This window comes from Pleurodeles waltl, chromosome 4_2 (assembly GCF_031143425.1).
Source record: "Pleurodeles waltl isolate 20211129_DDA chromosome 4_2, aPleWal1.hap1.20221129, whole genome shotgun sequence".
In the NCBI taxonomy this organism is placed as follows: domain Eukaryota; kingdom Metazoa; phylum Chordata; class Amphibia; order Caudata; family Salamandridae; genus Pleurodeles; species Pleurodeles waltl.
Window position 1 is genome coordinate 10,247,328 of NC_090443.1, and position 14,718 is coordinate 10,262,045.

A 14,718-nucleotide genomic window follows, 5' to 3' on the forward strand; every position below is an offset into this window, starting at 1 on the left:
ATGCATGCACATTGCGGAGAGGTGGTTTTAATGGCTTCCTTCATCAGCTTCCTGATTTGTGTTGCACTTCACAAACCCCATGGACTTCTGGCTGTCATGCAGTCATGCTGTTATGCAGGGCCCCTAGGGGTAGTTGAGTCCAAATCTCCCCCCAACTGGTCCTCAGGGGGCCAACATCACTGGCTGTGGACACACACATTTAGTTCTGGGGTCACCTGCAGGCAAAGTCCTCAGCCTCTCAGGGGCATTAGTGGCTTGGTCTTAAAGCTGTCTGTGATTTAGTTGTTGTCACTATCCATGTCCAGGGTATTGTTTCCTGTCTCTCTCTCTTGTGTAGAGGTTCATTCCAAGAGTGGAAAGTTCTTGATGCCAGGTCCCCCTGGCCAATCTTAGGATGCCACATCATCCCTACACCCCTGTCCCTACCCTCTTTCACAGCGTTCTGGGACAATCTAATATGGAAAAACTATTCTTCCCCTAGTCATAGCTCCCTGTGCCCCCGCAAGTATGGCTATGAAAATGGACAAACCCTCCCTTCTGATTACTCCAAACCAGTTCTGGGGCAACTGAGTTTGGTGTCAAGCCACCTAGAAAAACAATAGGGAGGGCAGGTCCAAGTGTCAGCTACATCTGCCTGTTTCAGGGGAGTCCCCTTTGAGTCAAGTGAAAGTGCTCAGCTCCCTGGCCATCCTAACTATGGGAAGGAAAATCCTGCCTCTCACACAGGGCCCTGCATCCTCCGTCTGGGAGCAATACACATCTCCCTGCCGGGGAGCCATCCAGCTGACAGTTGAATGCTTACAGGCGTTACGCAGGAAAATTGTATATTTTTTAAAGTGCCTTTTGCTCAATAGGTAGACAAAATTTGAAATGAGTCTTTGAAATATTTCTCTAGCTGATGCCAATCCAAATTCAGCATTTAATAAATGTACCATTGTAGTCTAAATATTCCATATGGAGTAGCTAGCCTAGATACAGTGAAATTTGTTTTTGGGGCTGTTTCATTTGGGGTTATTTCACTGTAAGGACATGCTCCACATTAATTTAGTTAATACATGTTCTACTTTTAAATATCATGCAAGCTGCCTTTATGGGCAAGTAGGCCTACACTAGGCCTGCAGTAGTGCCTACATCGAGGTGACTTAGTAATTTTTTAAGAAGAAAGTTTTGGCTTGTCAAAAAGGATTACTTTGACATGTTGAAATTGTAGTTTGTTATAGGCATACGACCAGTGCACAGTTACTAGCCTGGGCACATGCGTTCATACTCGTCTTCACATGTAATAAGCCATGTTTCCCCTACCCTAGCTGTGTCCCAGTGGCCTTGACTTAAAGGCTGACACTGGTGGTACATACACTTTGCTTAATTTAACATGCAGGTACTGTGATTGAAACTCAGGTAGTGAGATTCACCCAAAATACAGGTCCAAAAACAGGGTGATCAAAAAGCAAAAACTCCTGTCTTATTTAATTGACAGAGGGCATTTGCAACAGTCTTTAACTAAGTGTAATGACAATCCACTGATAAAGCCTATTGGTTTTTACACATGCTTTTAACAATACATTAGTCAGTCTGCTGTATTTGATATAACTTTTTATATTAAGCATATCAGTCTTATGGCATTTGCATCTGACATATCTTTGCCAAAAGAAACAGTCAGCCGTACAACCATTTTCATTGGCTTGTCAGCATCATAAACTCATAGCCAAACTTTCTTGCGTAAGCTTTCTCATTAGGCATCCAACTGGCACACAGTCAGCAAAATTGCAAATACTTATAAATTACAGTTGGCAAATCAGTATATAATCCCCCTAAGAAGATCTAAGAAGTATTATTACAGTGCAAATCCCCTCTCCAAGGATTTATCTAAGGGATAACCAACACCAATCATTTTATTTACTAAGTTAAACTATGAGATTCCATGTAATAAAATACAACACACTTAGGGGCATATTTAGGAGCCCCTAGCGCCACCTGAGCGTCCCTTTTAGTGACGCTCCAGTGGCGCTAGATACTGCTCCGTATTTACAAGGTGACGTAAAACCACTTTTTGTGGCTTAACGCCACCTTTTAAATACGGCCTTTTCACACGCAGCTCTTTGCGTGGAAGGGGCATGCAATGGGTGTTGCTGTGGGCGTGACACAGCAACATCCTTTCCATTTTGATGCTGCCCCAGATTTATGAGTTTTCCTAAACCTGAAGCAGCGCCAAAATCTAACACCACCCCAGGGGAAGCATTAGCATGGCTCAATGAGGACATTCATTTCTCCTCGTTGTTTGCTCTTCCTATGTGTGCTGCATCCTGCAGCACACATAGAAAGAGCCAATTGCCATTTAAGATTGTTTTTGTGGAGGAAGGTGTTCCTTCCTGCACAAAAAACAATCTCCCTCTCAACGCTGCCATCCTTGCACAATGATGGTGCAAGGATTGCTGCGTTGGCACACGGCATCATAGTTAGCACCAGCGCAGGGAGAAACACAGGGGTGCGCTGTATTCTAGTAAATACGGCGCATCCCTGCATTTTGAAAATTACAGTGTGTGACACCACCACATCTGGTGCAGCAACGTGCACCGTCATTTTCACTTAAATCTGGCCCTAATTTTCACAATGAGCCAATAAAATCTATAGCCTTCAGCACTGGATAGATACAAACATCAACAAACTCTTTTCAGAATATATTGGTCTACTTGCTGCCTTTGTTGGAACTTTTGATAATAAACATATCAGACCTTGGGCACTTGAGATAAAATGTCCCCAAGAACTAATCAGGCCTGTACCCTTTATCATTGGATTATCCCCATAACCAACACAGGCCTATTGAATTCTACACACACATTCCCATAAGGCAGTCAATGAGCTTACAGTCATAACCTATTTTTTTTACAACAAACCAATCAGGTCTGTTACTTTTCTCACTGGCTTGTCCCTATAGCTAACTCAGGCTTACTGTATTCTGTATAAGCTTTCCCAAAAGGCAACTATTGGTATACAGTCATAAAATTATAAAATGTATACCAAATTACAGTTGACAAAACAATGTATAACCCTTCCCAAAGTAGCATGACAGAGAATATGAAAGTGACAATCTTCTACTCTAATGGGTGGTCAGAAGTAGTAACCAGCACCACAACTCTTGCCTACTATGGTAGCCTGTGGAATTGCCTGTAATAAAATAGCTGTAGCCTTGATCAATGGCTTTTCATAGTAACTAACTCAGTCCTGCTATGTTGAGCATACACTTTTCCCCCCCAAAAAAAGGCAATATAGACACTCTTTCAACAGAAGCACTTGATCACTTCCTAATCTAAATGTGTACTCAAGCAGATCAACTTTTGACTGTAGCAAAAAAAACTATCTCATTAGTGTTTCTTAAAAGTACTTTCTTGTCGATAACATAAGGGCTATCGACAGCTGCATTGCCAAACCACACCTAAAAAAGGAAACAGACCTAAGCCAATAGGGTCAAACAGGGAAAAGAGGATACTGGTATAACAAAATATCAAATACGGGTGAGCACATCACTGAACACAAGCGGCCATGCAAAATGAAAAAGGATGCTGACATCACAATAGAAATCAGTTTGTTCATTAAATTGTCCATGGGTTCATGCCATTCATTAACCATGAAAACGCAGTACAATAAATCATTGGATTACAGATAATTGGTGAGGCCATTGGCACCCTTCCAAACAATTTTAGTGACTGTGACATGTCCTTTTGCAGTTGAGTATACTGCTTGAATTCTAAACAGTAGCCAGGTTTGTGTTATTCTGAAAGGCTTGGGCTGCATGGCATCTTCCATCCCAGTTTTGGCTATGTGACTGATTTACAGTGACTTCAATTACAACAAAGTTACACTCTGAAAAAAACCTGTGCTCTACCATGTAGTTCAAGGTATGTGCGTTATGCAGAGAGTGACCAAACCACAGCAAAATGCAACTCGTGTTTCAGGTGGGACAGCTTGAGAACTCTGCTTACCCAGTGGTCTAAGCAAATAGTGCCATACTCCACAAGTTGTCTTACTGTGATTACAACATGTCGCCTACAGATTACAAATGAAGCACAGGAATCTGCATATTTTGCTAAAACATTAAGGTCCTCATTACTAGTGCCTCCTTGATTTTGGTGGGACCATTAAAATAAGTTACTGGCTGTATGGGAATTGTTAGAGCTATGGAAAAAAATCCAATCTCTTAACTATTACCCAACAATTTTGACGGCTAAAAGCAGCCGAAATCGCCACATGAAAATCTGGCTCAAGGTGAGGATTACCAAGGAACTTGGGCCACGATTATTGATTCTCCTGGTAAGGTCTAATTTTTTAGTGGATAATCGAGGTCCCACTTGTAGTGAGGCAAATTTTACCTCTTCCTAGAGTTAATAGTGAATGAGTATCGGGGGTGAGGAAAAATCTGCCCCATATATGGGGCCTCTCATAATGAGGACCTTTATGTGCTCTGTTATCTAAGATGTCTTTTGACCTTGGGTCAATCTTTTTCTGGCACACCCTTTTCTTCCTCCAGTACCCTGTCACCTCCTTCCAACAAAAGTATCTCCCTTATAGTTAAGTTTTGATGAGCTTTTATGACTCACAGATCGAATACAAACCTGATCTGTGGCTTTCTCGAAACTCATATGTAGTTTGCAATAATCAAAGCAGGGGTTCCAACTTTTTCAGTAGTGAGAGCTACTTCTTACCAGTGAAAACCATTAATAAGCTACTGAAGGCTAATCAACCCCTGCATTGTCAACAGACACCCCCACACCCAGCGTCATTGACTTTAAGCCTAATGTCCAAAGAGCTAGATACTATAATTTGAACAAAATAATTTGACTAGGGGCACCATGACAGGGCTGCCATGTGTGTCAGCGACAGTGTGGTCTTTAGAAATGTGTGTATTAAGGGGATATTTGTGTATGGGTGACAGCCTGAGTCGTCCTTGTGGCACAGGACATACCTTTCTCTATATGTGGCACCCTTACAAGTATAACACAAACATACAACCAGTTTCTTAAATGGGAGAAAATTAAAGTACAGAAAAATGTTCTGCAAAAATGTTCACAATATAGATTATTTTTCTTCACTTTAAATTTCTCCCTCTTAAAATAATGGCTGTATTTTTCAGTTTTAAATATGACACTGTGTCTACCAGCCACTGGGAGCAAGATGCCTGCTGTGTATAAAGATGACACTTTGAAATGGGAGAACATTTAACTGAAAAGTTAACTTCATGTTTATGTGGATTCTATAAAACTCATCATTTTTATTTTCTCCATTTCCAAGTATCATGTTTACAAACACAAGGCATCATGCTCCCAGTGGCTTGTAGACTCAGTGCCACAATTATAACAGAAAGATACAACAATTTCTTTGCATGGGAGAAATATAAAGTGAAGAAACATGCTTCATAAAACTTTAACATAACAGGCTTAAGCGGAGAAAAACATGAAGACGATATTTCATAGAAATAATCTTTTTCATTCTAAATTCCTCTCATTTAAAAAATACTATATTTTTTAGTCATAAGTCTGCCACAGTGTCTACCAGCCAATGAGATCAAGAAGCCTGCTGTTTGTAAGTGTGGCACTTTGAAATGGGAGAAAATTAAAATGAAAGTTAACTTAATCATTTAGGTAATTTTTCATTCACATTTTCTCCCATTTAAAAGCATTCAGGAACATATTTTTGTTCTCAAGCTCCACTACTGAGTTGACATGGACTTTTATTTAAGAGTACCTGCTTCAGTTCTTGACCTCTGTGCCTCAGCCTGGGTTATAAATCTGACTGAGGACAGCTCATTATCAGTTCCTGCTATCTGAAGCTGATAATATTATTGTAAAATAAACATAGCCTTCAATGAACTTTAAAAGGAAAATGTGAAGATGTAGTTATTTAAAAATAAACTTAAACTGAAGGTGTCTACAAGCTGCTGGTCGTTCCTGATCAGCTGGTTGGAGAGGCGTGGATTAGAGGGTTACTTTTTGGAATCCTTTAGGAAGTCAACACCATATCCATTTTAGAAAAAAATTAATACTGCGTGACTCATTTAGGATAATTTTGTATGATTCATATTTAGTAGTTTGAAATATTTCGCAGCCCGCCCAGTAATTTTGAGGATGGATTCATCAGATGGCTTGATATCAAAAATGCAAATTAAAGAAAGCCTAACTCAGTCTTCATTCTGCATGAGTGAAGAGGCAGAGCAAGTGTCAAGCAGGAACGTCCTCAGACAATCATAGCAACAGACATGAGTAATGGGCAGGATGCACATGGAACGCCGCTGAAAGGGCCACATGTACATCCACGAGACAATGCCTTACCTTTTTCCAGTGTTCCTCATTTGAGTCTAAAATCTGCCCGACATGGGGGTTAACTCCAGCATTACAGACCAGTATATCAATCCCTCCATACTTCTGAAGAGCCTAATTAAAAGAAAATGAAGAAAATCATATTTGTACTTTCTATTGGTATATGTTAATTCCTATAGAAGTCACTGTACATTAGATAACGCATATGGTTGTGTTGTAGCGTTTTTTTAAATATGCAAAATGTGCGAATATTCAGTGAAAATTATTTTTATAATTAGTGTTTTAATGATGCAGAGTGGTAATTGATGAACTAATGACGTTGCACCTGGAACGAGTTACCTAGGTCACTTAGAAATGTAAAATAATACTATGAATCATTATGCCACATTTTTGTGTAATACATCATCATTTTAAAATGGATGTTGTTTCTGATGTTGTTCTCAACTTGTTCCAGTTTATTTTCAAGAACTTTCACTGAAGTTGTTTCTGATTTGCAAATGTGACCCTAACCATAATCATACTATGCTGAATTTGCATAATTTATTAATAGTGTTATTTGGCTAAAACACCTTTGGGTTTCCCTCTTTCATGGGGATTTTCCTCATAATATTTATTAGGGATTCTTTTGCCATTTTCCTTGCAGGCGACTGGCCATGCTTCTCTTTTGCCCTTAAACTTGCTAATTGGATGTTATCAGTACTCTTTATGAGTTTGACACTTTAAGGGTTTTTATTTAGCTTCTGATTTACTAGGGATTATTAAGCTTTATGATTTTGCATTCATCTGTACTTCTGTAATTGGGCCTTCATGGCACTTCATGTGTTTTTATCTGCATCGAAATTTGACTATTTTGTAATAGATTTACCCTTTGATTAATTTTTGATCTAGAACTCAGTTCTGAGGCTTCCAAAAATGTATTCTAACGCTGCTAAAATTGTCTTTTCCTGACGAGGAGTGTAGTCTATAATGACAAGATCAACTGTAGACACTGGAGCCAAATTATTCTGGTGAAATATTGGGGTGAATAAATATTAGGGTTCAGTTGAATATTGGGCTTTGGCTCCCAGAGTTGAATGACACAAACTATTGTCAGGGTACTATTATTAACTTTATATATATTTCTGTAATACGGCAACACCTGCCCCATGCACATACGTGTCACAGAGATCTCTCATGAAGTTTTCCACCATTTAGAGGAGTTTCCACCACAGAATCTATAAACAGTGTCACAGTGTACAGTCACAGCTTTTAATAACCTTCCTCTTTCAGGGCTAGGACAATCTTTCTGATTCTTCCTGGCTACTCAGGTAAAAAACATATCATTTATCTGACAAAAAAGTTGTGGACTTAAAATAAAAACAATCAGTGATATTTTGTTCTCTTTGCACTCATTCATCTGTTGCAGTGAATATTTTTTTTATTTGGGAAACTGAGACAAGATATCAACAATCAGCTCTTGGAATCTGGAGATTACACATTTAGAGTCAGATTTATCAAACTGTGCCTCAACGCAGCTCAACAGCCAAAAATGCTCTGCTGCGTTACATGACAGAGAGGGAGCAGGAAAGCATCATATCTTCAGAGAAATGGCACACTCCTACACACTCCCTAGCACCTGCAAAGAATTATGCTGCAGTGCTCCATGCACACACCTTTGTGCTATACTACAGGGGTGTGCTATACTACAGAGATGTGTGCATGAGCCTAGCGTAAGTTTTCTAATGAAAGGGGTCCCTTTCACTACAAGTGTAAGGAAATGGGTGTACTATATGGCAAGACTTCGGCCCTATTGTGCAGTACACTTGAATGCATCTCCTTGGGTCCAGTTGCAGGTATTTGCTCAACCCTAAGCTCAATCCTTTGGTAGCAATGGCACAGAGCAGCAAGGCTTAGCAAAGAAACAATGTGTAAAGCATTTAACAACACCAAACAATGAAATAAGAATGTCACTAACCAATAGAGAGACACTATAACAATTTATACACATAGAGAAGATTTTAATGAATTTTTAGAGTCCTTTATGACTAAAATTCAAAGGAGGGTTGCGAGATATGAATTTTTAAAGCATTTAAAAACTTCAACATCAAGCACAATCAAGCACTGGAAAATCAAAACTTTGTAAACTTTGGAAAACTTCGGAAAACTTTTGTTGTGCTGAGTTTGGCGACTCCAACCCGAGTTGGACAACCAAATCCACCAGGATAGAGGTCTAGGAGTCTAAAGATAAAAGTTTGAACAGTGACCTGGCCACCAGAGTGTCCTTGAAGCAAGCTTCTAAATTTACAGGACAAGCACCATTGATTTCTATGGAATGGTCCTGATGCTGAGGTATGCAGGCTTAAGGATGTCAAATGAAAGCTCCAGATGCTAGGCGGTCCACATGGTAAAGTCCAGTCAAGTCCTCAGTCCACAGGTGAGTGGGGGTGACTCCGGCCACAGATCTCAAGGTCCAATGAAGTCCTCTATGCAGTAGTCAAAGGGATGCAGATGCAGACCTTGAGTTCTTGCAACACAACAGTTTTGGTGAAAACCTTTCTTGGGGGCTAGTGTCATTGTAGTCCAACATATATGGTTTCTGACTACTTTCCCAGGTCCAGCAGACTCAGGTGCAGACTTGGCTATCTCAGATTCCTTTGTTGATGCGCTTTGTGACTGGTAGCAGGGAAACTTTCACGGGACTACCACATTGTCGTTTTTGGCTCTTTTCACTCTTGTGTCCCTGGAGCGAGTTCCAAGGAACCAGCCACCTCATCCTTGGAGCCTCTGCAGTGGACCCGGGCCAGTAATCAACTTTTCCGCAGGCCAGGCATGAAGAACAGTGTCCAAACTGCACTAGCCCAATGTGCAACAAGTGCAGATGCTCTGGTGCAGCAGCCTATCCCCTTGTGTTTCAAAGGGGTGCAGATTGATCTTCCTCATGTCCTTGGCCCAGATCCAGTAAGTACTAACTTCTTGGGTCCCAGGTGTGACCATGTGGCCAGTAGCCAACGGGCTAGAAGGTCCCTTCTCACCTGGTGACACAGTTCCTGTGATGTGTGGCATCTGGCTATCCCAGAGTGCCCTTTGCATGCCACAACCAACATAACCAAGGTATTCCTTGAGTGCGAGTACCTTAGTAGCCCACTCCTGGAGGGGGTGTGGCTACCACAGGCAGCATGCCTATGGGAAACTGGTTCCAAAACCAGGTTTCCCCTCCTTTGGCCCTGGCTCTACCCTGTCTATGGGAAATAAAGGGCTTCTTGTGCTGGAATGTTGTCACAGCAGCCCTTCAAACGCAGCTTTAACCTTGATGATTGCCTTTCAGGCTAATACCCTTTGCAGTCCATCTTGTGAGTGGGGGTCACACCTCCTTTGTTCTAAGTCTGGGAGTCATTCACATGTCTTCTCAGGTGGGCAGAAACCTGTCTGAAACCCAGTGGCTCTGTGAAGTCAATGGACTAGCTGGGTCAAAGTATGGCAACTTTTGCAAAACGGGCCTATCATTAAAGCGGGCATAAATGTTGACTACACTGCTTAGTCGCAGTTGATGTCCCCTTAAATTTGATACTTTACATGACAGGGTTAGGTAGCCTCTGTCAGAAGTTAGACACATTGGATTGCCAGCAGTCAAATCTGCAATTACCTTTTAAGGCTACCTAACCATCCTCAGCAAACACAGACATTTTAGGGCTTTGCTGCAGACATATAAATAAATATATGTCTATCTTAATAGTATATACAGCTTCTTGCCATAAGGTTACATAGGCCTGCCATATATAGTTAAGGGACTTAAGGGGACGTTTACATTAGTGTTATTGACAAAGACAGGTGTGCAGTGCATGCACAGCCTCTTCAGTCTGTAATGGCAGCCGAAAGTCATGTTTTCACTTTGTCACACACAGAGTGGCACAGCCAGTGCTGCAGCTCTTGTGTGGGCAGCCATCCTTACATACTCTTGGTACCTGGGTACCTATATACTAGGGACTTACACATAAGTCAGCACATGCCAACTGAGGGTATCAAATTCAGCATACACTTTTGAAAAGGGAAAGAACACTGGCACTGAGATCTGGAGAGCAGGCCTCAATGCATTCTCAAAGTCGAAAACCAGCAGCAACTAGTCCACAATGGGTCAAAAAGTTGAGGGAAACCTGCAAAAATCCTACTTTCTCACAACAAGTTTTAAAACTTTTCCTATTCTGTATGTGTGCTGTGCAGTGCAGCACACATGCAAAGTCAGAAAAGACAGGAGAAATGAAAATATTTCTCATTTTAAAGCCTGCTTTCAAATGGCAGTAATTTTTTATGTAAAACCCCTTCGGAGATTTTTTGTAGATAGGGATTTGTGTAAAAAAAGAATGAGTGGTTGCATAGAAATGCCAATGTAATGCCCCCTTGTCGCTAAGTAACACAAAGCAGAGCTTTGTGCTACTTTGCATTACTTTTAGGCAATTTCCAGAGCAAAATAAGTTTTGGTCTGGAAAGTAAATAATAACAACAACATTTTGTGCAAAATGTTGGTATATCTGCCCCTTACAGTCAAATTTCACCACTATGTAGAATATATTAGAAATAGCTAATTCATGCCCAATAGTTACACATTTTATCAAATGTTTATCCACCATGTGTTATAGAGGACCTAGACTCGAAACACTTTGGTAGGGACCGTTAATACAAAACAGAAAGTTAATTTCTAGTCAAAGGTATTTTAGGGAGTAGCTAAGGGCTGATTGATACTTCACTGCCAACATCAGGAAGGTAGTGTGTATGATATTTATGTGTGGTATGATTCCAGAATACTGGACTAGACAGACTATCGACTGACATAAACATTGGACCCCCAAATATAGAGGGTTATTTATAAACCCCTGTGCGCCGCCAGAATGTCACTTTTATGACGGTCCATGACTGCAGATCCATATCTTCAAGGCTATGTAAAGCCACCTTGCATGACTTTTCATGGCCTTGTAGATATGAAGTGAGGCAACGCAGCGCAAGTCGCTTCGTTGCCGCACACTGCAATAGGGAGGCATGCCATGGACATTACTGAGGGGATGATTGTTTTGTGCAAGAAGGAACACCTCCTAAACAAAAACAATCAGTGGAGGCTTTTTCATCTTTCTATGTGTGCTGGAGAATAAATAATATGTAAATAAATGTTATTTTCCTTCTTGCCCCTCCCCTGGGAAGGTGTATGCTTTTGATGCATTCCCAGGTTTACGAAATCTTGTGAATCTGGGAATGTGTCAAATGTCATGGGTGTTATGTGGGAACACCCACCGTAATGCCCATGGCATGCCTCCCTATTGCAGTGTGAGGCAACGCAGTGACCTGCGATGTTGTCTCGCCCATGACACGCCTTCCTATCACAGTGTGAGGCACTGAAGCGACTTGTGCTGTGTTGCGTCACTCCATATCTAAAAAGCCATGAAGATCCACACAGGGTGGCTTTATGTGACCTTGTAGATATGGATCTGAAGTGTGCGCTGCCGGACTGTCATGAAAATGACGCTCCTGCAGAGCACAGGGGCTTGTAAATAAGCCCCTCAGTCCGAATTAGAGAGTGGAAAGGGATCCATTAGTATAGCAGTGGATCAAGTTGTGCATTGATGAGGAGGGACAAAGTTAGAGACTTCATTCAAAGTTGAGTGCCATCATTAAATTAATATAGATAGACTATAGAGAACTTATAGTATGTGGCTACATGACAGCAATGACTAGTGTCTGTATGAGTGAAAAGTAATAATTCACCTATAGGGCTTCAGAGATTTATCAGGGTTAACATATAATGAGAAAGAAGTGTATATATCATGAGAAAGCCTACTGGTTTCAAATATAGGACGTTACATCTTAAGTTGTCAGTAACAGAAAGCCTCCAATAAGAAGTCATTTTCTAAGTCTTACATTGCCTGGCATTGCTTTATTTATATTTGTTTTGCTCCTAACTATTGTGTCATGCTTGGGTTCATATTTGTTGCTTTCGGTATATACTAAAACATTTTTGTTTTCTCGTATTTTTTTGATAGTTTAATCTTTCGAGATTTTTTACAGAAGTTTAACCTCTAATAAAATTGAGTTAAACTTGTGTCCAGATTTATATCCATGCATAGAAATCTCTCACCGTGTTCACCAGCCTCTCCCGGTCCTCTGCCTTTGCAGCATGACAGGTGATGCCCGTCACGCTTAGGTTTTCTGACTGCAACTGCTTCACCGCCTTGTCCACATTCTCCTGTTTCCGGCTGCTTATAACCACATGAGCGCCTTCCTGAGCCAAGCGACGTGCCATGGCAAGACCAATCCTGGAAGAAAAGGTCAGAACATCATGAAGTCCACCACGAGCCCCCTGACGTGCAATGGCGAAGCCGAACATGAGTCGTATGGGCAGAAGCCGAACATGAGGCGTATGGGCAGAAACCGAAAGCTTTACGCTGAATAAAACAACATGCAATGCCCAAGTCAGTTCTTAAAAAAACACAATATGAATTCCATTCTTTCTAAAGTAGTGTGTGGTAGCACAACTAATCCTGGGGCAAAGGACAAAGGCCCAGATTTACAAAAATGTGGCACATCAGTACTGGTGCGCCTGATTTCTTGTAACCCCCGACTGCCACCTAACGACACCATGGGTGCGCCGATACTGCGCACCATGGCGCATGTTAGGCCAATAGCGTACACAATGTTGATGCTATTGTGGTGCTTTGCTGCACTAGCATAAAAAATGTTGACGCTTGTGCAGCAAAGTGCAAGGAGGCCCACTGGCTTCAATCGGTGTATCCTTTTAACGGCTCCTTTGAGCAGGCATTAAAAATGACACCAAAAATGGCGCAATGAAATCGTGTAGATTTCTTTGTGCCATTCTTGAGGGCCTCCTAATGCTGGAAAGCCCCCTTGCATACATTATGCCTGGTGCAGACATAGGGGGTCATTCTGACCCTGGCGGTCATGGACCGCCAGGGCCAGCGACCGCGGGAGCACCGCCAACAGGCTGGCGGTGCTCCCATGGGCATTCTGACCGCGGCGGTACAGCCACGGTCAGAAACGGGAAACCGGCGGTGTCCCGTCGGTTTCCCGCTGCCCAAGGGAATCCTCCATGGTGGCGCTGCAAGCAGCGCCGCCATGCTGATTCCGACCCTCTTACCGCCAGCCTGGCTCTGGCGGTTTTGACCGCCAGAACCTGGCTGGCGGTAACGGGTGTCGTGGGGCCCCTGGGGGCCCCTGCAGTGCCCATGCCAATGGCATGGGCACTGCAGGGGCCCCCTAACAGGGCCCCACCAAGATTTTCAGTGTCTGCCAAGCCTGCAACTGCACCCGTCGCACCCCTTCCACTCCGCCGGCTCCATTCGGAGCCGGCATCCTCATGGAAGGGAGTTTCCCGCTGGGCTGGCGAGCGGCCTTCTGGCGGTCGCCCGCCAGCCCAGCGGGAAACTCAGAATGGCCGCCGCGGTCATTCGGCGGCTCCCGCCGGCCCTGCGGTTACCGCGGCCGGCGGGAGTCAGAATGACCCCCATAATGTGGTGCAAAGGGTTGTAAATATAGCACAACGATTTTTGCTTTATTGAGCCATATAAGCGTAAAAAAAATATGCTAATGTGGCGCAAGGTGGCGCTAAGGCCTTGTCAATCTGGCCAACAATATCGTGAGGTACATCCTGCAACAGGCTGTGTGAAATAGCAGAGACATTGCTAGAAGCCAGTGAAAGACCATGGGGGTCATTCTGACTCCCGCCGGCCGCGGTAACCGCAGGGCCGGCGGGAGCCGGCGAATGACCGCACCGCGGTCATATGACCGCGGCGGCCATTCTGAGTTTCCCGCTGGGCTGGCGGGCGACCGCCAGAAGGCCGCCCGCCAGCCCAGCGGGAAACCCCCTTCCATGAGAATGCTGGCTCCGAATGGAGCCGGTGGAGTGGAATGGGTGCGACGGGTGCAGTTGCACCCGTCGCGATTTTCAGTGTCTGCTTGGCAGACACTGAAAATCTTGGTGGGGCCCTGTTAGGGGGCCCCTGCAGTGCCCTTGCCATTGGCATGGGCACTGCAGGGGCCCCCAGGGGCCCCACGACACCCGTTACGGCCAGCCAGGTTCTGGCGGTCAAAACCGCCAGAGCCAGGCTGGCGGTAAGGGGGTCGGAATCCCCATGGAGGATTCCTTTGGGCAGCGGGAAACTGGCGGGACACCGCCGGTTTCCCGTTTCTGACCGCGGCTGTACCGCCGTGGTCAGAATGCCCATGGGAGCACCGCCAGCCTGTTGGCGGTGCTCCCGCGGTCGCTGGCCCTGGCGGTCCATGACCGCCAGGGTCAGAATGACCCCCCATATGAGGTCCAACTGTGGTCAAACATATTGGCTGCATAATGAGCCAGGGACCACTGACAAAGCCAATTAATAAAGAAAGGGCTCAACCTTGTACTGAACCAAGTAATTGGCAGTGTCAA

The 14,718-nt window shown here is 43.4% G+C and overlaps 1 protein-coding gene across 4 annotated transcripts in view; it reads right to left on the reverse strand.

Annotated features, from left to right (window-relative positions):
- Positions 1–14,718, reverse strand: part of LOC138292045 (dehydrogenase/reductase SDR family member 4-like) — a 337,693-nt gene that overhangs the window by 200,038 nt on the left and 122,937 nt on the right. For all 4 annotated transcript variants that reach the window (XM_069230387.1, XM_069230386.1, XM_069230385.1 and 1 more), the window contains 2 exons: positions 12,412–12,589; positions 6,324–6,425 (listed from right to left, as the gene is read on the reverse strand). In XM_069230387.1, the coding sequence (XP_069086488.1) occupies positions 6,324–6,425; positions 12,412–12,576 (267 nt within the window). In that variant the 5' untranslated portion in view covers positions 12,577–12,589. The remainder of the gene's footprint in view (positions 1–6,323; positions 6,426–12,411; positions 12,590–14,718) is intronic.